The sequence below is a fragment of the Trachemys scripta genome, chromosome 9 (genome assembly GCF_013100865.1).
Source record: "Trachemys scripta elegans isolate TJP31775 chromosome 9, CAS_Tse_1.0, whole genome shotgun sequence".
In the NCBI taxonomy this organism is placed as follows: domain Eukaryota; kingdom Metazoa; phylum Chordata; order Testudines; family Emydidae; genus Trachemys; species Trachemys scripta.
The window spans coordinates 19,745,243-19,771,403 of record NC_048306.1 but is presented as its reverse complement, the minus strand read 5'-3'; the positions used below and the strand labels follow the sequence as shown (position 1 = coordinate 19,771,403).

The following is a 26,161-nucleotide window of genomic DNA, read 5'->3' as shown; positions in this document are numbered from 1 at the left end:
GGATACACAGAAAACATTTAAGGGAGGTGGGTGAAAGTCCAGAAGAGATTACAAAATTAAGTTAACACAATAAAAGCTTTCTCAACATACTGTAGCTGTACATAAGTGTGTGGAGGGTTCTTATACATGCATATGCATTAGTTTCCATGGTAACACTATTACTGAAAACAATACTGGAATATAATCCACACTCACTTGGCCAACACAGTCATCAAAATGTGGTTTAAATTACATCCAACTGTGTATGTTTGCTTTTCTTTGTCTAAACTTTATTTTGTATTAAATAAAGCGATGACGATTGAAAGCTAAGTACGATACCGCCATTACGTTTTCTTAAATGTTTTTACACTGAAAAACGAATTAATTCAATTTTATGTGAAATTCAGCAAAAAAAGTTTATTGATTTGCATTAGTATACTCTGAAATTAAAAAAAACATTTAGCAATATGGTTTATAGGTTTTTAAAACTATACTGAAATGCAATTTTGGTGCTGAACTGAAAATTGCTTCCAAACTTCAAAAATGTTTCTCCCAGCTGTCATTTTCAATTTTTCATGGAACTAAATGCAACAGAAGAATTGCATCTAAAAGAACACTAATCCAGGAGGGCACACAACTTATATACTGAGTCATAAAATAAATACTTTTTCTCAACCAATTCAGTGACTTGTAGAAAAGAAGCAGAGAAATTTACTATACTGGAGTTAGCAGCTTTTTAAGCAGTCACAAATTTTCTCCTCTTAGACGACAATGAAAAAGCAAACACTTGCTAAATCCCAGACGATTAACGCTTACATATTGCAAACGACTGCTAATGAGATACAATGCCCAACTCAGCCAATCCTACATTTAACAACATAAATACTATGGCATTAAGGCAGGAGTAGTCAATGAGGTGGAAATCCAGGGGCCAAATCCAGACTGCCAGATGCTTTTGAACAGACCCCAAAATCTTTTTATGTACTTACTCTAATCATTTTTTATTATTTTTTTTGGAGTCTGGACCTTGACTATATCTTGACAAAAAATAATGGACTACATCTGCGTTAATGCATTGCTTGCTTTTGCTGATTGGGGGGTGCTGCTGATGGCATTCGGGACTTGAGACAACAACAGGAATAAATGACAGAGTACACACTACTGGATGCTTCTGGAGCACTGTATCTGAGGCAGACACGCTGCCTTTAGAGTACCTCTCCCCACCTGGCCTTTGGTCTGCTCCAGCATCACCTCTTTGGGGAGTCTAGTGCCAGTGGCTGTAAGCAGTGAAGTGACAACTACTTGAACTTGTCACTTTGAACATATCTGTTACAAAATGAAAAAGCCAAAACAACTGGGGAAAAACCTTTTAATATGCGCTAAATCAGGGGTTCTCAACCTTTTTCTTTCTGATTCCCCCCAACCCCTGACCCAAAATGCTATGACATAGTTTGACTTCTATTTGGGGAGGGGAGCAGGGCCCGGCAGGGCTTGGGGCAGCTCCGCACAGCAGGGTCCGGGGAGGGAGCACCACCTCCATCCCCCGACTCATCTCAGAAGACCACCCGGCCTGTCTCGGTTGGGAGGGGCACACAACCAAAAATTATAACTCAAAGGGGGGAGGGGCTCAGCTCAAAAAGTTTGCAAACTGCTCAGGGTGCAGGCAGGGGGCAATTAGGGGCTGTGTACGGGCAAGAGGGTAGTTCAGGGTGGAGGTAGCTGGCGCTTCAGCCCCGCGGGGCATGCTGGGGCTCAGGGCTTCAGCCGCAGGGCCCCTGTAAAAGGGCTTGCGGCCCAAAGGGGGGCGTGGACCCCCGGTTGAGAATTGCTGCGCTAAATCTTTCCCCCAGCACATAATCCTGTGGGAGTTCAGTGTAAAAATTTGAGAGAATCTATTTAAAAATACTATAATAGTACTCATAAGTCAATTTATTTAAAGCACCCACCTCCATTGCTAAAAAGCCCAACGCAAAGCAAAACATTACTATATTTTTATATTTCAGATGTTAACTGAGAAAGTTCTGTTTAAACTCTCTCAAGGAAAGGTAATGGCTCCAGTGTGCCTTCTAACCTTTTAATCTGCTGTTCTACAAAACTAAAAACGCTTTGAAGTGCCCAAAACTTCAATCTGGATTAGATAACTAGTCACCAGCCTAACAGAAATCTACACAAAGCCCACTGCATATACAATAATTATTTCTATACTTACATCATCTAAATTTGAGCCACTGATTAATCAGCCATAGTGTACCTGGTACGCTTTTCTTGGACTGACAGAGATAATTTTTAATACAATATTTTTGCAAAGATGCAGAGATAGTGGATTAATAAAAATTTGCTTTTAATCAGTGAAAGTTACGGCTAATTTAATAATTTTTGTGTACTTTTATACAGAACTTTTAAAATATAAAAATAGCCTTTTAAACACAAAAATCAAGAACTGAATCTGTCTTCCTCATGGTTCCTTTTCTTGTATTTTGCCGACAGCGTAAAGCTGAAATTGCGCATGTTAAATGCGCGTAAGATGCGACAGACCTGTAATAGCACTGTTAAAAAATAAACTAGTATCTATATAACAAGATTCCAACAACGTTATTTTCTCTGTCACTCTGAAGCCACAAATGTCCACTGAGTCAGTGTAAAGCAAAGGTCCCCAAACTGTGGGATGTGCCCCCGCTCCCCCAGGAGGGCACAGCTAGGGCCCGAGCCAGTCCACACGAGGGGAGTGGGGGGTGGAGGGCTCCACCCTGCTCTGCTCCTGTCCCTGGCCACACGTGCCGGCTCTATTCCTGGCCCCGTCCCCAGCTATGGCACCAGCCTCGGCCCCTTTACCACTGTCCGCATCCCGCCCTCCTGGAGCCGTGGCCCCGCTCCCTGGGGGAGGGGGAGAGCATGGGAGGGATTGACGGGATGCGGACAGGGGTAAGAGGTGGGGCGTAAGGTCAAAAGTTTGGGGACCACTGGTGTAAAGTGATGGACACAGCTACAAGCATGGTTGAGAGCTCTTTTTGTTTAGCATATCACCAGGTTCAATCATCAATGCATGCTGTGAGAATGAGACGGAATGTGAGAGTTTTGTGGAGGTTGGAATATGACAGTTGATCAGGAAAGATGGGAGTATCAGCCATGTGAGGCAAGAGGTGGCTGTGCCTCCATCCAAGAGGCAGCTCTGTGTACAAACAGCAACACTGCTCACTACAAACACAGCGCACAGAAACAAAAGTTCCATTTTTAGCCCTTTTTTTTTTTTAAACACATGAATTTATGAATTATACCTCTGTGACAGCCGGGGCTTTCAGCAACTAGTGTTAAATTAAAATCCTAGCAATAGTGCTCTGCCTTACAGAGAACCAGATTCTCAATATTCAAGCTGACTAGGAGTACTGAAGAGTCAACGTACTCATTCCTTGGAAAATATATTATACCACAACAGCAGCCTATCTGTGTGATAAAAAGGTAGTACTGATGGGGACTGAAGAAGAATATAGTCCACCAAAAAATTGCATAGTAGCTACATGTTAACTCTTTTGAAGGTGACAAGAGTCACACAATCACTAGCGTACATACTACATCATAAACAAAATACAGTGAAAGATCTAGCAGTCATGCCATCTTTATTCCAAAACAAACACAAATTGTTATGCAACAGTTAGGTCAGTACTGTTAAGTGCTAATCAAAAAGATGTATCAGTATAATCATATTTTTAAAAAGCAAAGTTAATGGGCATTAACAGTCTAAATACCTTTAAAAATCCAGCCTTAAGTAAATAAGCAGCCTTACGTAAATAAGCAGTAATACCATGCTCACCACACTATTTCTTTGCACACACCAGTGAACTGAAAATTTATGTTCTGGGCAATTATCTTAACATTCTCCCTGTAGTGACATCTACCTCCAATCTTTCTTTATTATATTTCATACCAAGGATCTGAGCCTTCAAACCCTTACGTGATTAAGGGTGGTAAAATGAGGCTCTGAGTGAATGTTCTTTTTCTAGTAGCACTTTGCAACCATAACTATAGCTCAACTAAGTTTTTGTCCTGCGTTTCTATGACTTTTATAGGAGCAATACGTTTTTGGATTACACATGTAGATCTCATGAAATTGAAACCAGCTGAATTTTTAAAACAATTCAAATTACACAATCACTTGGATGATTTCTTAAAAAAGAATCCCAAAGACTAAAATTTTAGAAACAAATTTCCACCTCCTTCCAGTTAACCTTTGTATCATGTAAATGTTGCTAGCTATGTTAAGGAAACATAGATGTTACATATGCAAATTTTGCATAAATACTTCCAATGCCAAGTATATGCCTATAAGCAGTGGTTATACTTCAACTTGCTTCATTGCTTTTGTTTAGTGAGAAGGCTAAAAACGTGCACAAGTTATGACATATGCCTTGAAATCCATCAATACAGAAATCTGTAAGGTGGCTTTTCCCCCGTTCAATATTTGATTAAAAGTACTACTGTCTTGCCTTTGTGAAAGTTTTGTGATTTTTCTTCATTTTTACGTAATCTAAATAATGATAAAATTTTTCACAATAGAGGATGTGTACACTGAAAATAAGACCCACAGCGAGTCTTATAGTCAGGGTCAACTGACTCAGGCTCGAGCTACAGGGCTAAAAATATCAATGTAGATGATCAGGCTTGCGCCGGAGCCTGGGCTCTGAGGAACATCCCCCTCAGCGGGTTTCAGAGTCCAGGCTCCAGCCCGAGCCCAAATGTCTACACTGCTAATTTTAGCTCTGTAGTGTGAGCCCCAATCACTTGACTCAGGTTCTGAGACTTGCTGGCATGGGTCCCCCCTCACCCCCCCTTTTTTTTAAAGCAGCGTAAAAATCCCCATTGTTGATAGATGTTCAGCTGCATGTGTTCTTTTAACATGGTGTCCCAGTTCTGCGCAGACAGCAGATTTTGACTGACCTGCCCAATAAATTCACAGACTCAGTTTTCAGCGAAGGAACTTGGTCAGGTTTATTGCCAATGAAGCATGGTGCTCAATGGTTACAGGTACGCTAACACATGTATGCTCGAGATAATGGACCAGCTCAGTGAATGGCAGGACTTTCCATTTTCCCCTCGGCCAGACAAAGACACTTCCTCTGAGATACATTTTTATACACACATACAAATGTGTGTTTGCCCCCTTGACGTGGCTAGTTACTGCTCTCTGATGTACCTAAAGACCACTCTCTGACGTAGCTAACCACCACCCACTACCTTGTGCCTGTTGGTTAGATTAAAACATTTCTATCCATCATGTTGTTATCCGGACCTTGTTTTTAAAATGGATCAATGTGTTTTTGTTACCTTTGGGGAATGTATTGGTATCGAGGTGCTCTGGTACCACCCTTCTGGAATGTATTTATGTGCATGCTTTGTGCCTAGCACCTCTTAGGAATGTGTTTTTGCAATATCAGCCCTGTTTTTGCCAGATTCTACGTGCAGGCCCTACCTAGCTCACAGCAGGACTTTGGTTTATATCAGCAAATCTTTGACCACTACTTTAGCCCAGGCCTCATACCAGGCCTCTGATACTAGGGCTTATGTCTCAGGCCCTCTTACCACTACACCCATAATGTCCCCAGATATTGCTCTTTATTTGGAAGCAATATTGTTATATTAGAAAATCTGACATTAAAACATTCCTTGTAACTCTGATGTTTTGTGTTTTTATTATTGACGATCTCTTAAAATTCAACACCCGAGTAATGAGATATTGTAAAAGCCCATTATGGTGAAAACAGTAAACACAGATGTATTTAACTACCAGTAAAATTTTACATGGCATGATGTTTAAAAATGTAACTGTTAGCTATATACAAATTAATTTTGCTAACTCCCAGGCAAATTTATATACTCCTGCTTTTTTGCCATGTGGATCTGGCACATAATTATAATATTTTTTCCTCCACAAATTATTCTTTATAAGTATGTGTGTGAAGATATACATCTCAAATTTAGAGCACTAAGAAAACAAGCCAAAAATTTACAGACACTAAGAATATTAGAAAACAGGCAATTTTTGTTTATCTAACCTATACAAAGTCTTTAATTATAAAATTTCCAAAAGCACCTGAAGAATCCTAACATATTTAAAGCAAAAGAATTTACAAACAAATCAACTGCTCAAATCATAAATTATAGGTGATAGAGATAAGTCTAGGAAGTCTAGACTCAATTTAACTATGGAATCTTCAACAATTCCTTCCTAATGTATGCAACTCCTCCTAGCAGAGCTGGAAAAGCCCTGCTATTGGGCTTTAATGAAGTCAAAAGTGTGCTGGGTCTGCACTCAACTAGCAAGTAACCTTTTCATGAGGAGACCTTAGAGAAAGATGGCTAATCTACATTTTGATGGCTGTAGAGAAAGATGGAAGAGAAAATACATCACCCAATTCACAATCTACCCCCTTTAAAGAACTAGCCTTAAGGGTTTGACTATATATTCACTTAAATTTCAAAATCCATGTTTTCAACATTTGTTCATGTATTGGGGTTTGGAGGGGTGTTTTTCTAGATTCTAGCTGTAGTTCCACATATTGCTTCTAGTACATTTGCATGATTACTGTGGTGCATTTCTTGCCAATGCCAAGGATTACAGAGGCAAAAGTTCCTTATCTTACCATCTGCATGGTAATAAAATTGCACAATGACATCATTGTGTAGCAAACTATGCTTTGAAGAAATAAAAGCTGAAGGGGCCTGAACACAAGGGGGAAAATTATACCCCAAACTTGTAAAAAACAAAACTAAAGCCTCACGTTGGCTTAAATGCCTATCTTGCTTTTCTGATAATTACAAAGGAACAGTTCTGTCTTTGTAAGAAAGGTATAGGCAGTTCAGTGTCAAAAAGAAGAAATGCAGGTAAACGTTTGTAATAGGTTTTACTAGCCTTTGTTCCCTACTAAAGGCTGTAGAGATCAGATTGTGTATGCTAAATTTATCAGGAACAAACTATCTAATTATGCAACATGACTTTGACCAAGATTTTCCTCTCTGATTACTGTGCAATTCATGATTATAATAAAATGTTTTCCTAAATATAATTAATGTTAGTTGCCTCTTACTTCTGTTTTGATTTTTGCAAAAGAACCAAGTATGAACCAGATACTGAATTTGTCTTATTGTTAATATTGCAGGTATTATAATTATAAAGCCAGAAATAGGCACTGCTATTAAAATTACACTGAAATAAGGAAAACACCAATATAGCAGGAAGGTAAAAGAGAAACTCTAATGCTATTAAACTACCTGAATTCAAACTATTAAAGAAAGAATCAAAGAATCACAAAAATGTAGGTTTGGGAAGGGCAACCTGCAGCCTGCCTGCGGCCCATCAGATTACCCTGATGGGCCACGAGACCGTTTGTTTATATTGACTGTCCACAGCCACAGTTGCCCTTAGCTCCCAGTGGCCGCACCTGCGGACAGTCAACGTAAACAAACTGTCTCATGGCCCCACCAGTGGACTACCCTGATGGGCTGCGGGTTGCCCACTATTGGTCTAACCTGTTCTTAAAAACCTCCAATGACAAAGATTCCACAACCTCCTTAGGTAATTTGTTCCAGTGCTTAACTACCCTTACTGTTAGGACATTTTTCCTAATGTGTAACCTAAATCTCCCTTGCTGCCATTAAGCCCATTACTTCCTCTCCTGTCCTCAGCGGATAAAGAGAACAATTTATCACGCTCCTCTCTATAACTATCTTTTATGTGTCCCGCCCCCTCACCCCCTTCTCTTCTCCAGACTAAACAAACGATTTTTTCAATCTTCTCCCGTGGGTTGTGCTTTCTAGACTTATCATTTTTGTTGCTCTCCTCTGGACTTTTCTCAATTTGTCCACATCTTTCCCAAATGTACTACCCAGAACTGGACACAATACTCCAGTTGAGGTCTGCTGAGTAGAGGGGAATAATTACTTCTCGTGTCTTGCTTACAACACTCCTGGTGATACATCCCAGATTAATGTTCATTTTTTTTGCAACAGTATTGCACTGTTGACTCATAGTTAGTTTGTGATCCACTACAGCCCCCAGATCCTTTTCTGCAGTACTCCTTCCTAGGCAGTCATATCCCATTTTGTATTTGTGAAATTATTATTCCTTCCTAAATGTAGTACTTTGCATCTGACCTTATGGAATTTCATCCTATTTATTTCAGACAATTTCTTCTGTTTGTCAAAATCATTTCAAATTCTTATCCTGTCCTCCAAAGCACTTGCAACTCCTCCCAGCTTGGTATCATCCGCAAATGTTATAAGTGTACACTCTCTGCCATTATCAAAATCACTTATGAAGATACTGAATAGAACCAAATCCAGGACAGATCCTTGCAGGACCTCACTCAATGTGCCCTCCTGATTAACTGTGAACCATTGATATTTACTCTGATTATGGTTTTCCAATCAGTTGTGCACCCATCTTATAGTTGGTTCGTTTAGGCTGTATTTTCCTAGTTTGCTTATGAGAAGGTTGTGTGAGATTGTATCAAAAGTCTTACTAAATAAAGTTGATAAATATCACATCTACTCCTTTCCCCCCATCCACAAGACTTGTTACCCTGTCAAAGGAGGATATTAGGTTGGTTTGACATGATTTGTTCTTGACAAATCCATGTTGACTGTTACTTATCTTATTATCTTCTAGGTGCTTTCAAATTGATTGTTTATTTGCTCCATTATCTTTCTGGGTACCAAAGTTAGCTGACTGGCCTGTAATTCCCTGGGTTGTCTTTATTTCCCTTTTTATAGGCAGGCTCTATATTTGTCCTGATGGGACCTCTCCTCTCCTCCATGCATTCTCAAAAATCTAACGCCTCAGAGATTTCTTCAGCCAGTTCCTTAAGCATTCTAGGATGTATTTCATCAGGCCCTGTCGATTTGACATCTAGCTTGTCAAAGTAATTCTTAACTTGTTCTTTCCCTATTTTAGCCTCCGATCCTACCCCATTTTCATGGACGTTTGTTAGTCATCTGATAACTGCTAAACTTTTAAGTGAAAACTGAAACAAAAATGGCATTTAAGACTCCGGCCATTGCTGAATTTTCTGTTACTGCCTTTCCCTCCTTAATGAGTAATGGGCTAACCCTTTCCTTAGACTTCCTCTTGTTTCTCATGAATAGTCATAAATTCACAGAACACCAAAAATCACAGATATTAGAAGGAAAACTGGTGAAATTACAGTAAGTAGGAACCATAGTTATTAGGACTGAAACCAGTAGTGTGGAAGAAGGCTGGTGCATCCTATGCTACTTTTGTATAGATTTATGTTGATGTTTGTCTTTATGTTAAAGACGCCTAGAGCCTGAGATAGACACTTTTTAAAATAAGGTATAATTCAAAAGAAATAAAATAAGTAACAGCCATAAGTAAGACACAATCAGCAATGACATTTATATGTAAAATGTATGGATCAAGAAGCAGTCAAAATGGTTATTGGACTACTCAAGGATTTGTAGATAAAATAACTCAGTGCTGGAAAGGATGGAACCAAAAAAGAATTAATCAAATTTACAGTGAAGAAATAAATACAGCTAAAAAAAGCAAGGTGAACTGAAGCCAAAGGAATTAAAGTAAAACTCCAGGGATTCATCTTCAATTTTTTCCATCGTAAATGGGGGCGGGGGAGGGGAAAGAGAGAATGAAAAATATTTCACATATACAATCCCCTAATATAAAACTGTACCTGAGAAATACCTGATGAAGCTGGAATATTCTGATTGCTGTTAGAACCAGTCACAAATATCAAAAGAGGTTGCCAACTTGTGATGGCAAAGTAGGACAGGAACGAAATCACTCTCCATTAATTTTAATGAGAGAAAACAATATTTTTTAGGTCAGTTGGAATCTTAAGTGATTTTTTTTCTCCTATGTGTAGTTTTGTTTTCTTTAACTATATATTTTTTGTAGGCAGATAGTATCCAGGAGTTTCAAGAGATGACAAGTAATTTGCACGCCCATATCTGATGGTCCTGCAAAAACAGTCTTCTTTCATTGCACACCTCAGGCCAATCCTCTTCGCCCTCTCGAGTGCTAGGCTGCTTGACCAAAATTCTACTCATCATAAATTTATAGCTACTTCCAGTTACTCACTGACTCTACAGTAATGGTTTTGGGGAGTGTGGCTGCTGATTTTGGAAGAGCAAAATATAGACTGTTTGTGGGTGGGAAGAGGAGGAGTGGTTGAGGAAAGGTACGAGAATAATGCAACATTCAGGCAAGGAACCTGGCACTTGTGAGAAAGATTAAGCAGAGGAGTGTAAGGAAATAGCTGGTTTTGGAGGAGCATCCAGTTTGGAGAAAAAAGATCATCTGATTATGGAAAAAAAACAAAAACAAAGTTAAGACAGAAAACAAAGCTATAGAAAAAATTATTGCAGAATCCAAAGTAACTAAAAGTAGCAAACTGCCCAATTTCTCCCACTGAATCTAATGGAGATGGAATTTGATTCTGCCCTAATTTATGGACAGAAAAATGCCTGGCTCCATGTTCAGAGTAATTTTTCTTTTTTGTGTTTAATTTTGAAATAAGTGTCAAATTAATTGTACTTGAAAAAATATACAATTGGGAAATCATGGAAATATATACAAGTTGCTCTTTAAGAAGGACTTTCACAAAAACTGATTTTTTTAAAAAAAAGTGGTTTATATTCCTCAAAACCTCACATTTTAAAACAGGTTTGTAAGGTTTCAGCATAAACTGGCCCATGATGCAAAGAGACACTGGGTGTCATCTATGCCAGAGGATCCCAACCTTTTTCTCTCTGAGCCCGCCCCTCCCCCCAACATGCTATAAAAACTCCTGCCCCACCTGTGCCTCAACAACTGTTTTTCTGCCTATAAAAGCCAGGGCCGAGGTTAGGGGGTAGCAACCAGGGCAACTGCTTGGGGCCCCATGTCACAGGAAGTTCCACAAAGCTAAGTTGCTCAGGCTTCGGCTTCAGCCCTGGTTGACAAGGCTCAAGGCCTGGGGCTTTAGCTTTCTGCCCTGAATCTAACACTGGCCTTGCTTGGCAGATCCCCTGAAACCTGCTTGCAGCACCCCAGGGGACCCTGGGCCCCTGGTTGAGAACTGCTGATCTATGCCACACCGTGCTGTTTGAAAACATACATTAAAAATTATATACCTCCTTTGACAGATTCATGATTTATGCAAGTTTGTGCCCATTGTGCAAGGCAATGAGTATCCCCAGGGAGGTTCTGAGCACCCTTAATTCCCAACTTCAGTAGGAGCTGAGAGTGCTCAGCACCTCACATGACTGGATATTAAACTATCATACCCAAAAATCTAGTTGGGGAGGAGGGAGAAAAGGAAAGAGAAAGGAAAGACGCCTTATGAGTTAACAGATAACCAGTATTCTCAGTTAGTGTTGTGAGGGTACAGGAAACAGCACACAAGAAATTATTCTGTGCAAGCCAAATGTAGAAGCTGCTAAAACGAGGAGATAACTGATAATTTATAGCCTTTCCAGTGAAAAGTTACAAATACTTAGAAGTTTGTACATAGCATATAATGAAGTGCACATCCTTAAAAGAACACCAGACTGGCAACTGGACTGGAAAGAGAACCAAGGAACAGCCAAGCAGAATTACAATATACAGAGATTTTCTTTTTTCTAGCAAGGTGACTTGTGTATGAGCATGAATTCACTCTCTGGCCCATCTGTCTCTATCTGGATGATAGGAAGATAACTAATGTGTGAAGTTTAATATTTAAAACTAAATGTTGACACAAATTGTTCTGAATATTAAAACCAGCCCTGAAGACTGTTTGCTCTCAAGAAAGACTGCCCCAGCCAGCAATCCACTCACATATAAAATAAATTAAAAAACCTAAACCAATATTTGAAATTAAGTGTTTTTCAACAAATTAATGTTTAAATTCTTGTGCTGAGTTAAATCAGTACAACTTTCTTTTAAATAGATTTACAAGATGTCTCTAGTTCCCCATCCCATATGCTGAATGGGTAATTTTTACCTTTTGTGTCAAGGTGGATAACTTAACTTCATGTTCAGTCTGTCTCTTCACAACTTGCCTATCACTTCAATGGGATGAGGAATTTAGTTGATGTTTGCAAATTTGTTCTGAAGATGAAGTATTATAATATCAGTTTGTCAACTCGTATATCTGTCTTTTTTCTACACTCATGTCTCTATGTCAAGATATTCGTTCTAATGATACGGACTTTTAATTTAAACAAATCTATATTTTTGGAATTTATTTCCAACATTTAACTCCTTAGTGGTATTTTAATATTCACAACTAGATAGAATGTTGTGAGCATTACTAAAATTGTACATTAGAAAATACATAACTTTCAGAGTACAATTACTACAGAAGATGGTTTGCTCAACATTCCAAAATCACTAAGCATAATCAGATTATTTCATGACGACCAAAAACACTCCAAATTTTACTGAAGAGGCATTTTGATATATTATGAAGAACTATTGTTAGGAATATACAAATATCCTGAGATGCATCAATTATTCTTTGGGGAGCTATCAACATACAGTAAATAAAATAATAAAAATAGCATAATATATTAACTTGAAAAATAATTTCTTTTAAAGCATATGTTAATTCTAAACTGATGAAAAATAGAGGATTTAATTCACTGACAAAGTTACAATAAAACCACTATTAAGAAAATGATCTATGACTTACTGCTTGAATTGAAAAACTTCATAATAAGAAGGGTTTAGATAGAGTTGATAAAGTTTGTTTTCAAGTGTTTTAAAAATGACCACGCTATAGGGGCTCTGAACTAGGCTAACATCTCCTAAATCCCTCTGACAGCTGCCTGGCACTCTAGGTGGTCTAGTAAAAATCCATCTAAAAAAATATAGTGTCTGGCCTAACAATTCAAGGAAAACCAGTCTGGTGTTTACTAGAATATGATTCATTATTGTTAATCTAAAAATAGATTATCTTTAAAATGGAGAACATGCCATCTTTCACTGAAAAAGAAACATGGTCACAATAAAACAGGAGAAAAGCATTCTCCCCCCTCCACCCGGGCAGTTTACAATCAATTAAATACAGTAGCAACCAAGTCATTTAGAAATATCTGTATTTTCCTCACATGTATGCTCGGAGTTTCTGGGTTTGACTGGAGCCAGATGGAAAAGTGTGCTGAGGACTACAGCATCTTTGCTGACAAGCTGAGACATTGCATAAAAGCAGCTGAAATTGAAAAGCTGAAGGCGGCGAAGGGAAGAATCTCAAATGAAACGAAAAGCTTGTTGGAGAAGCAGAAAAATACGAAAAGGAGCTCGGATAACAACCTCGAGTACCTGTATTCTGTGCAAGCTTATATGGCGAAAACTGAAGGATGACTTTGAGAACTTCCGGAAAGAAAAGCTCCTCAAAACAGCTGAATTAGGCAAGAGCCTCAAGACATGCAAGCAGGAATTGATGCAGTATAGATTGAGCGTAACAGCGCTGAAGAACAAGGACGGAGAGACAGTAATCGATAGAGCAGGGATGGAGGAGGTCTGCAAGGACTTCTATACAGAACTGTTCAAATTAAGAATCAACATCCCTCTCCCAACACTCCAAGAGTCAGAAGAATGCGTCCCCCCAATAATTGTCAGTGAAGTCGAAAGCGCACTATACCAGATGAAGAAGGGAAAAGCTCCAGGCAAAGATGGAATAACGTCAGAAATTATTTCTGCAGGAGGTGAAAAACTTTGGAAGGCCCTCGCTTTAAGGTTCAGTCGGTATCTTGAAGAAGGAAAAATATCATCAAGCTGGAAGGAGGCGATCAAGAAAATCTTAAGAACTACTGCCCTATATGCCTGCTCTCTCACATCTACAAGTTCTTTACAAAGGTGATAATGAACCGATTCTCGCAGTGTCTGGATGAACAACAGCCGAGAGAGCAGACAGGGTTTCGAAGAAATTTTAGCACGATCGACCATATATTTACCCTTAGCCCTAGAAAGGGCGAGGGAATACAAACTCCCACTAAGCATTGCTTTCGTCGACTATGAAAAGGCCTTCGATAGCATCGAGTTTAACACAATTTTAAAGGCGCTCATAGAGCAGGGTATTGACATGCAGTACATCAGTTTGTTGAAGGAAGAGAATACTGGATGTACAACAGACATTACTCTCCTCGAAACTCCCCTCCCCCCTGCATCCGAATCGAGAAAGGCGAAACTGTTCACCGCCTGCCTTGAAATGGTTATGAACAAGATCAATTGGAGGAGTGGTGTCAACATAAATGGAGAACGATCATCTCAGATTCATGGATGACATCGTACTAAATTGCCGAAAGCACCATCCAACTGCAGAGCATACTACGAAGACTCGACAAGAAAAGCAGTCAGGTTAGCCTGAAGATGAACCGCTGCAAAACAAAATACATGCAATCAGACGTTTTACGAAAAGCCCGAATAACGGTAACAGGAGAAGAAATTGAAGAAGTGGAACAGTACATATATTTGGGCCAAGAAGTTAATATGCACAAGATCTAAACGGAGAACTCTCGCGAAGGATTTGGGCAGGATGGTGTGCATTTAATTCCATCAAGGACGTCCTCAAAGGAAAAAAATCGACAAGATGCTGTATGGCAGTGAAACGTGGGCACTGACAAAGAGAGAAGAGCAGTGGCTTTTGGTAGCTGAAAGGGCAATGAAACGAGCTATGTTGGGAATTTCCCTTCTGGATCGCATCCCAAATAAAATTATCAGAGAACACAACGGTGTGAAAGACATTGTCGTGGAAAGCAGATATAACAAGATGTGATGGGCGGGCCACACAGCACGGTTCACGGACAATAGGTGGACTGCAGTCATTGCTGAGTGGTACCCGTGAGAACAGAAAAGACCACCCAGTCGGCCTCCAAGAAGATGGGAAGATGACATTGTTAAACGTTTTGGACGAACGTGGAGAAGAAAGGCAAGAGAGCAAAAATAATGGCGGACATGTTGTGATTGGCGCAGTCTTAACGACAGTTGAAGACCAATCGATCCAGGTATGCTCGGAACATTTGCTCTTTAATTGCTTACAACAAATTTAATTGCATGGTTTTGACATCATTTCTATTCTACTGTATTTTTTTCATGTTCTTATAACGCCTTCATTACTGTAGTACCTCAGTGCCTAACAGAAATATATTAACTTAAATGAGTAGCTTTTACCATGCATGGTTTCTTTCTCCCTTCCTTTCCTCAGGAATTGCATGGGAATAAAAAAAAATTAAATAGTATTTTTTTATATGTTAATATTAGCAAATGCAATGTCAAAAGAATATGTCTTGCACTTGGTGGTGGGGTTTGTGGTCGTTCCTAGGTCCTGCTGAAATTTGGTCCACTTGGTTTCAATATTATGAAATCATTCAATACTAATTCAGCTGAAACTGGGAAAAAAAACAAAAAAACAAAAAACAAAAAACCCACTACCTAAAAAAGCCCTAAATATTTTCTCCAAGAGCCAACTACATAAAACTTACAAATAATACTGAAAGAAATATGATCACTTTACTAAGTAAAGGACCCACTTAAGTTATTTTATACATGGAAAATGTGAAGTTGTATGAAATGACTGTTATACTAAGTGAAAGACTTAATTTCACAATAGGTTGGTTACTCAGGAATTAACCTTTATCAGACTATATTTAATGTTACATTTAAGATCACAGTTAATAAAAATACATTTACTACAAACAGTAGCTATCTTACACTTACCTTATTTTCAAATCTGTTTTGAAAACAATGAACAAAACAAGTGCTCTGTGCATTTATGGCTATAATACATTTTCTTTACTTGACGTTACTGTGAGACTGACAGATTGACTTAAACCCCGAAGAACAAGGTTTAATAGCCACTAAAAATTTATCATTCGGTGTGATAACTCTAAATATTCCTGACATCCATGTAAACATCCAATCCCTTTTTGAATCTTGGCCTCAAGGACTTCCTGTGCCACAGTTTAATCACATGTTGCGGGAAAAAGTATTCCCTTTTTTGGTAGTGAATTTCTCACCTTTTAAAGGAATTGAAGGTCCCCTCGTTCTTGTGTTGAGGGTCAGGAAGAAAAGAAGATCAATTTACCTTCTCTATATCATTCATTATTTTATATACTTTTATCATGTCCCCTCTTATTTGTTTCCTTTTAGAAGTAAACAAACCCAAACTTTTCATAGCACTCTTTCCCTCCTAAGAAAGAGAGCATTGTCTACTTGAACAGGCTTAAAGATTTATGAAAGATTTGTGAATTATGTTACCTTTGGCAGCATGGGTGTATCCCTCTTCTTTTTCTTTTCTGAATTAGGGTCATCCAGCAAGTCTGGCTCAAAGGTATAAAGCTCTGTAAGCTCATTCATGGTAAAGTGACGCTCAACCTGCTGCTGGTCAACTACTCGGAAAGACAGTGACTGCTTCGTTACTTGACGATCATATATCTTGTCCTCCATTGTTCCCTAAAAAACCCCAAATATTTGTTTTTATAAATCTAAACACACAAATGGGATCAAGTTATTCTGTCACTGAGAAAAACAGGAATGGTAAGAACAACACTACTCTATCATTAATGTTTGTTAAAACAGCTAAAGAACTTTAGCCCAATACATCTCCTGTAGTTTGCTAAATTGTTTAAAAATGAATGTAGTCCCTGAATGAAACACCACAAAGGAACATGAACTGCTGATGCAACTAATGGTGCATGTCTATTTATTAGAGTAATCAATATATTTTAACTTCTTTAGCTCCCTGAAGAAATTGGCTTTTGCACAACCTCCCTAAATTGTAGTTTTAAAAAGATTAATATGAAAAAAATTGATAATTCTATTGCATTGTTCACCTTATTTTAAGTTAAACAAAAATAAAAACCACACTAAGAAATACAGATGAGTTACATTCAACGACAGCTTTTAAAAAAAAAAAAAAAAAAAAAAAAACTTAGGGGACATGGGTCAGGGCTTAACTGAACATGAGTTCTGGTGCGATATGGTGGGTAAGAAAATGTGACTCTTGAATGTATAAGCAGGAGAAGAGAGAGCAGATGTAGGGAGGGGTCTTATATAGTATTGGCATTCTATATAAATTAAATGAGAATTGCATGTGTAGTTCTGGTGTTCACAATTTTAAAAAGGATGTTGACAAATTGAAAATGATTCAGATAAAAGCTACAAGAATGATTTAAGGTCTGGAAAAACTATCTTATAGTAAGAGACTAAAGAAGTTCAAGCTATTAAGATAAATAATTAGAAGATTAAGATATGAATTGAAGATGACCTATAACTACTTAAATGGGAAAAAATTCTTGTAGTAGACGGCTCTTGAATCTACCAGAAGGAACAAGATCCAATGGCTTGAAGCTGGAGCTAGACAAATTCAGACTAAAAATAAGGCACAGATTTTTAAACAGTGAGGTTAAACAAAAATAGGAACAAATTACCTATGGATATGGTGGATTCTCCATCACTTGGGAGTCTTTAAATCAGTACTGGACGTCTAAAAGATATGCTCTGGCTCAACCAGAAGCTGGGAACTTGATGCAGGAATCATGGGTGAAAATCTACGGTATGTATTATGGAGTAGGTCAGACTAACTGATCTTAATAGACCCTTCTGGACATAATATACACAATTTTTTTCTTTTCTAATGGTTTGACAATCTTAAGCCCCAATTCAACTATCTGATCTACACTAATGGACCCCTTTTCCTGTGTCGCCCCCCACTGACTTCAACAGGAGTCCACGAGGATGTAAGGGTCCATGTTTACAGATAAGGTATCAGGATCTGAGCCTTAAAGGATGAATGAGAAACATCCAAATCGTACATACCTGAGCCAAGAACCTGTACACAAACACAGGTTTGTTCTGCCCAAAGCGGTAAACCCTGAAGATACTCTGAATATCATAGGATGGATTCCAAGAGGCATCAAAGATAATCACTCTATTAGCAGCCACCAGATTAATTCCAAGGGATCCTGCTTTTGTGGAAATAATAAACAAACGGCCTCTGGAACAACAAAAAATTATGAAATTTAATATTTTACAAACTGACTTCTCTTACCTTGAAGTTTTTGAAATGCTGTAATCTAAATCCTCTGGGGTCCTATTATGAATTATTCATAAATTATAATGATTCAAAATCTTCTAAAACCATTAAGTTGTGAAAATTGCATCCGTTATGTTCTAAATAAAAGGGCAAAGCTGCTAGCCAGCTGTCAGAACTACAGGTCAGGGACTTTAAGAAGTCATTTGTTACCAAGAATTGTTCTGAGTGGGAAAAAAAAAAATTTCTTCAGACATTTGAATTCAGGATCAAATGTAAGAAAATTAGTTATGCCAAGTTAAACCATCATTTAAAAATGAATACAAGCTGATTGGGGTTATTGGAACTATTATCTGGAAAGCAGACTTTAAAAATTCCTTGGCATGAAACCGTTTTTAGGACATCTTTTATAAAACGATGCACTTTTGTTTCTTTACATGTCACTATCACCCAAGATTAATTTAAAATTAACAACGTAAAAAATCTCATGTAACGTTAAGATTGATATTTTTAAAAAACACAAAATGCTGGGATCTTTAAGTTCTAACAACAGTAATTGTACCTCTTTGCAAGGATGTAATATTTTTATTACTGCGTAAGTTTTAACTTGTGACTTAGCATGTAAGTAATGGCAGAGTTTTGGGAATGTAACTTAAAAGTCACTGATTACTGCAGTTTAAAGTCCAAGTTTTAACACTGCATGAATTAAGTTTATTTCATTTATTGCTTTTTAAATATACAACTGGCTGCATTACAGCTATTAATCTGAATGTTGACATGTGTATTTGGGAAAATTCGTGAAACAAAAGAGCTTAAATTAATATGTACAATATGTATGATATATCAGAGCAGAGGTAGTTCATGAGGCACCAGGGCTTGGCGATGCCCCTTCTGCCTTTACTCCAGATATGAACTTCCAATGCTTTATGGAAACTCTGAATCTTTATTAAATTAAGCATAAACAAGCATAATGCCGAATTCAACTGTGTTAACTAAACAGATGGACCCTGCACAGACCATCATCAACATACCTGCAAAACTCATCTTGAGTGAAGTGGACATTGGGAGAGGTCAGACCCAGAAAAGCAGTAATTTGGTAAATTTTCCATTCTCAATCCTGAAAGTTCCCCAAGTCCAAGACATTTGGGATGTAGTGAGCAGGAAGAAAATATTAGAGAGAGGAAGACGTAAGTAGGACAGAAGCAAACGGTTTCCCCTTGCCTAAAATGGTATTAATCTATTTTGAGACAACATTGTTTAGAGACACTTTTCTGTCTATGCTGATAAAGAAAGTATCCATGGATGACAATGTGGTAGCTTCACAGATTTCCTCTATGGTAGCTGATGTTCTACTCTGACCAGGATGTTATTGTGGAACAAGTTGAATAGTCTTTTTTTCCTCTCTCTCTTCTGGAATCAGTCTATCTGTGGCTTAATATGCTTCAGCAATACATTATTTGATCCACCTAGCCACAGAGTATTTGGATGCATTCAAGGCTGGACATTTAGGGTAAATGGAAATGAACAAAGATGATGATTTTCTATACTGATCAGTTCTACTTAGGAATATTTTAATTGCTGTTCTGACATATGCTGTACTTATTCTTTCAGGTGTCAAAGATTCAAAGTAAATGAAGACAAAATGATTTCCTATGAGTTAGGAAAGAGTTAACCTTGATTACCAATAACTACTTTGTCATCATGGAAGATACAGTAAGAAGTTGCGTATTCCTAAAAGAAGAGATTTCCAAGACTGTTCTTGCCAACCTGGTTACAACCAAGAAGAAAGTTTTCATAGAAAAGAAATAAAGGGCATTTCAGGCCACCGGATGGTTCATAAGACCTGGAACCACTCTGGGCCAATTCTAGATAAGAAAGATACACCTAATGGTTGGTTTGGACCGTTATACTACTATAAGCTACTTTGATGACATCAGATATTTAGATGAGCATGAGTTTATGGCATAGTTTAAAACTGAGACATGAGATACTATGGAAGGAAGTCTAAGATTCAAGTCTAGGCCACCGTGCAAGAAATCCAAAGAGCGTTGGAATGCCTGATTTCCTGGTGCTGATTTTTGTATGTTAACATCCTTACAGGCATTCTGATCAAAAGCTTGCATAGTCAGAGAATATGACAGCCTGAATGAGGTTAGAAGAATATTACTTTGGAGAAGTATCCCATTTTGTTCAGTTCTTGCTACTCAAAGCCAAAGTTTTAGGCTCAGTCAGTCTGGAGCAGAATGCAGGAGCAGACATTGGAACAGGAGATCCTGCCTAATGGAAAGATGGAGCAGGGACTTTTGCAATGTTTCCACTAGGTCTAAATACCTTCTTGGCCAATTTGCAGTGAGAAGAATGATAGATGTTTCCTCTTTTATCTACTAAATCACTTTCTTTCTAGTGGCAAAAGAGGGGGAAGAAGGAAAGAAGACAGACTAGCTATCTGTGAGTCAGTGTGGCCTCAGTAATCTGTGGTCTGCTTCCCTGGTGAAGAAAAGCCACACCTCTGAGTTTCACCTGGATGCAAAAATGTGCACCTGCCTCTATGGATATCAGAAGGCCAGCTGAGCTTTTGTCCAGGAAAAAAAATCTGTATTGTTTCAGCATTTAGACTTGAACCTTTTGTACTCCACTACTGATTTATATATGCCACAGTTGTGGGGTTTCTTTTTTTGTCTGAACTAGGACATTCTCTTTCCCTTAGCACTCACAGAAATGCTGAAGAGCCAGCCTAACTCTATCTAGATCTCTTTCAAGATGTTGTTCAGGAACCTTTCTGCCTCTGACCTTTTTATCCCTCTTTGTATTTTGATGCTCCATGTGTGCTCTGCAATCTGAAATACTGGTATCAGTAGATAAGATTTCAGAGACTGGGTAGTAGAAGGAGGATCCTGCCATCATATGGGTTTTTCTATCACCATGGAACCATAGAGTTTAAGGTCAGAAGTGACCACTAGATCATCTAGTCTGACCTGATGTATATCACAGGCTGCCAACCCCACCCAGCACCCCCATACTAACCCCAACAACCAAAATTAGACCGAAGTATTACAGCCCACAGGAGACTAGACTACTATGTGCTACAGGCAGAGAATAGGAGGGACTGAGGTACACCATGCCCAAGGCCCCTGCAATGGCAGGGAAATGATTAACTTTCTTTCATTCTTTTCTTTCCTTTAAATCATCTCTTCTTGGGAATGTTTCCAGGCCTCTAGAGGAATCCCTGAAGCTCTGTCATGTACTGTCATGTCTCTTGAACACTGATGACTCCTCAGATAGAAGATAAATCCAGGTAAAGATAGATGGATGACCTTCGGTTCTGTGACACCTTCCAGAATAGTGCCTGGATCTTTTCAATCTCTACTGTTTCAGGAAGACGCTAGTTCTCCTTGAGTCTCCCTAGGTGGATGATTCTCTTGAAAAACAGATAAGTTTATTAGGAACCCTTATGCTTGAAGTACAGAGAGGATCCTTAACGTAATTTCCTCTGTGGTCCCTGAAAAAGATGCTATGCTGAATCTGTCTTTAATGAATGGTCATAGATAAATCTCTAGACTCCTTCAGTAAGTTAGTGTAACCAAATGGCTTTGTGAATACCAAAGGAGCAGAGGACAGATTGAAAGGTAAATGTTATTTATTAATATTGGTGATTTTTGCAGGCAAAATGAAGAAATTGGTGAAAATAGGGCCTGATTAGAAAATGCACATAAGGTTCTGTTGAGCCCACAAAGTCTTCTGAAGAGATTCCAATGGTAGCAAAAGCTAGAGTCTCCATTCTGAATTGTTTTCTTCATAACCTTTTTACTCTCTTAAGCTGGATTTCCTCTAGTTCTTTTCATACTAAGAAAAATCTGGAATAACACTTTGAAAGTGCTTGCTATTTCTTGAGGATGGAGAGGGGATATGAAGGTGTTTAAAGGTCCAGAGTAACTAAAGTATTCATGTTGCACGATCGCCTGTCTGATGCTGATTAAAACTAGATGTCTGAGAAGTGGAATAGCCTGTCTCTAAACTAATTTGTGGATGGAAGTAATTCTAGTTGCGTTAATACGTAATGTTTGGATTGGAAAGAGGGATTGGACCCATTCTCTGATCTGGACTTCCACTTGGCATCTCTTTTCTGGTATTTTGGGGAGGAGGGGGTGGCGAATAAAAGGAGCTTATGCCCTTATATAAGGCTGTAGCCCTTCTTGAACTTCATTGGATTTCTCACCAACCAGAATTCTATCTGAGAATTTTGAGGCACAAAGGATTTCCTTTGAATAGTTATCTGCTACTCAGGAACTAAGCTAGAGTCAATGCCAGGTCACTGCATTAGCTTCAGTGGCTCTTGTTGCCAGCCTCATAATGTCCCATGGATCTATTCACTATGAACACTCTACTTAGCATATCACTTGAATCAACCATGGTTCTGGGAGTTAAGGATTTTTAGGTCATCTGCAGCATGTGGTTGCCCTGTAAGCCCCGTTGGGCTGCTGAAATAGCTTCAAGGTTCCCTCTGTGGATGGCTTCTATTTTTCCATCTAGGGAAGAAAACCCCCTCACAACAGGTATTGACATATACTTTAACTTTGATGCCACTGGTGCATGTATCTTAGAGAGGATAAAAAGAGAATATTTGTGTTCTAGATCCTGTAGATTTTCAAAACTGAGGCAGAGACTTTGGCATGAAAGCAGAAGGAGAGTGGTCACGCTCAATGGCCTCACTGACAAATCTGAACAGCCTCCCATATTTGCAGGAAGCATGTCATGGCTCAAATGTCTCAGACTGGGGCAGTGTCAGGATCCAGAAATGTTAGCTTCCTGTATATTTGATATGCAATTTTCAAACATTTAATAAAAAAATTCAGACAGAAGTTCCATAACTGCTATTGTTACAAATAAAACTTAAGATGACTCTAAATTAGACTTGGGGGGGGGGGGTGAATCTGTTTTTCAGTTTGCTTTATTCATCTGATAAAAACTTAGTGTATAGCTGGTTTCACTGTACAGGCAATCTTCTTCCCCCTGTTTGTGTAAGCCTTTCCAATTGCAACAGAAGAAGAAAAATTTTAAGAAAGAGGGAAATATAATTATAAAACCAAAACCAAATTGACAGAGAAATTGAGGGACAGGTTTAATCAGTATGGTTTAAAGTTTATATTTCAAACTTATCTACACACAACAAGGGGCCTGAAAAAACAAAACGAAACTAGCTAGAATTTTACTGGAATTTCTCCACAAAAACCAATGTCAACAATCATGAAAAATATCAGCCAACAGTTAATATATTCAAACTGTTATATGCATCTGAAAATAGTCTTTTCCAACTATAACTAAATTATCCATGAAACAGTGCTACAGAAAGAGAACATTTATATTTATGAAAATTCAAAATTGTACACAAATAGCTATGAAAATGCAATACAAAGCATACCTGAGAACTGTTTATTGGAGAAAACCTAACCGGGTTGAGGAGATATAAGTGATAACCTTTTCATTCATTTAGAGCTAATTTAGTAAATATTAGTGAGATGCACTTATTGTCAGGTTAATGGGCCAATGCTGCAACAGAATGATTCCTATTTGTTCCATTCAGAAGTTGGCTGAATATATTCAACATGTGCAAGGGATAGTATGCATGCCACATCAAAGGACAAGGCATGTGGCATAGAGTAAACCCTATAATCAACCAACTTAATAGGAAACCTTTAACAAAATGACAGAAGTCCTTTCTTCTCAAATAAAATCCCAACATCAAATGCATTTCTCCTCATTAAGGGCGGAACCACACATTGTCAAACTCACAAGTCAAAACTAAAAGTTGTTTTTAATTATTTCACTGACTTAACTCAAAGTTAAGAAAAATCAATATGAAAGCTTATTGTGCTACCCCTTATTTAACTCATTAATTTTTGCAGTCTGGTCATCTCCATGTTTAGTGTAAATAGTTGTCTTTAAAATTCATTCACATGGGCCAGTATTGAGAGAGAGTGTCCAGAGACAAACTACATTACTAATTTAAATGTTAACAGGTTGGTGCAGTGGCCTTGCACATGCATAGTTGAAATTACACACACACACACACACACACACACACACACACAAACACACACACACACACAGAGAAAATTCTCTCCTGGGTAAGACTAAAATTCCCAGACAAAAATTACATTAAGATAGAGTTAATGTTAAGAGTACATATTAGTAATGTAGGGTAATGTACATTATATGGATTTTGCAATTATCCCAAAGCCAGGTGTATATACCCAGGAAATTCAGAGTTAATGTTAAACATAAAAGAAAACAAAAAAATTAAAAGTACAAAAATACATAGCTAGGGTACTGAAATTCCTTAACTCTGCCATATAGTGGCACCATGTAATCTCATGACTGAAGTTTAACACCCCCATGAGGTGCGGTAGTATCAATATTTTTTTACACAGGGGGAGCTGAGGCACAGAGACTAAAGGCAAAATTGTCAACTAATTCTGGCTGCTCACTTTGAGATACCTAGAGCCTACTATTTCAGCATAATTAGCATTTAATAGCATTTTGTATGTCCAGAACAGAATTCCCATTCACCTCTGATGCAATTCTGCAAATCAAACCCCAGGTGTCTCAAGTTGGATACTAAGAAAATGAAGGGACACACTGTGAAAGTTTTAGTTTACATGACTTGCCTATAATCAGAGGCAGACACGCGACAGAAAATTTCAATTTAAACTACATAGGTCAGCAAAGTTATACGCAACTGAAAACAGGATCGTGTAACAAAGTGCTGGGCAACTTACCTATAAAATCTCTCTCTCTCTCTCACACACACACACACACACACACACACACACACACACACACACACACAGAAGGGGCAACAGTACAGGTATAAAACATATGTAAAATATCTTTAAAAATAACTAAAGTTCTATCACTGGTAAGATATTTTGGTATCTGCAAAAAAAGAGTTCATAAGTTAGTATAAGTACAAAACAGATGTAGGAAGAAATGAGGTAGGAAATAACAAGCTACATAGAATGATCTTACCTCACATTAGTTTCATCATTAAATTCTTCAGCCCATTTCTTTCTTGACTGAGCCGTGGTTGAACCATCTAAACGATAGTAGTCAATATTTCTGAACCATTTTCCTTCACCTAGAAATTTGAAAGTAAGGTGATTAAATGACACCAGCACAATATGAAAATATTAGTAGCACAATGATTTAAATACTGATCTTTCAGGGCCAGATTGAGACTAAAAGTTAAGGGAGCAATCATGCAACCTCACATGAACCAGCTATTCTATAACCATCAAAATCTTTTACTCCTAAGGAACTTGCTTCTATGATGTCCGTGCCCCAAAGTACATGTGCACAAATAAATGAAGAACCCATAAGGGGATACCTGCCATTGCTGCTTGTCTCAGTTGAGCTGTGAAAATGATTCATTGTAACCTGAATTATGAAATATAATCCACAGCAGGATTACAGAAAATAGTGGTAATCATAATTTGGGACAGTAAGTATCCAAAGCCTTTCCTCTAATAGTTCATATCTCATAGCTCATACTCCCCAATATGCAGGTAGCCTTGCCCAAAGTAAGAAGTGCAGAATTAGAGTTAGCGAAGAATGAAATGAAATTTATTTTCTGAATAGGATTCTACCCCCTATGTAGGGTCCAGCAGTATTGTCTTCTTCAAGGAAAAGTTCTCAATTTAAAAAACTTGAGCTAAGTGATACTTCCACAAGCAGCTTTACACAGCTTGCAATTTAGAGACACAATTAAGATTTATACACCGAGGGCAAACTTTAATTGCAATATTTTCAGTAACCTTTAGTTAGCTCTTCTAAGATTCGCGTGTTTCCCAGCCCCCTTTGTCATATCAAATTTCTAGAGGTCTGGACACGTTTGCAACAAAATCAGGCGAGTTTCTTGTTTAACCTCAGTGCAAAAGTTAATTGTAAAAAGTAACTACATTTAACCTTTAGGCATTATGCCAGTAACCCTAATTTTCTAATTGATCTTTGTAGTTTGTATGTTTCCAATTACTCTAGGCTGCAGTCTCTCTCATACAAATTGTACCCCTTAGGTAAAGGCTTGAAAGGGCATTTCAAAAAGTCAAGGTATAATCATTTTGGAACTGAAATTTAGAACAGCTGCTTGAGTTTAATTAGCCTGTGAG

General features: G+C 38.1%; 1 protein-coding gene across 4 annotated transcripts in view; it reads right to left on the bottom strand.

Moving 5' to 3' along the window:
• ATRX (ATRX chromatin remodeler) overlaps positions 1 to 26,161 on the bottom strand; it is a 137,069-nt gene that overhangs the window by 11,388 nt on the left and 99,520 nt on the right. For all 4 annotated transcript variants that reach the window (XR_004647076.1, XM_034781200.1, XM_034781199.1 and 1 more), the window contains 3 exons: positions 25,026 to 25,134; positions 17,786 to 17,963; positions 16,226 to 16,420 (listed from right to left, as the gene is read on the bottom strand). Coding sequence is in view for 3 of the 4 variants with exons in the window: in XM_034781200.1 (XP_034637091.1) it covers positions 16,226 to 16,420; positions 17,786 to 17,963; positions 25,026 to 25,134 (482 nt within the window). In the remaining variant the exon portion in view is untranslated. The remainder of the gene's footprint in view (positions 1 to 16,225; positions 16,421 to 17,785; positions 17,964 to 25,025; positions 25,135 to 26,161) is intronic.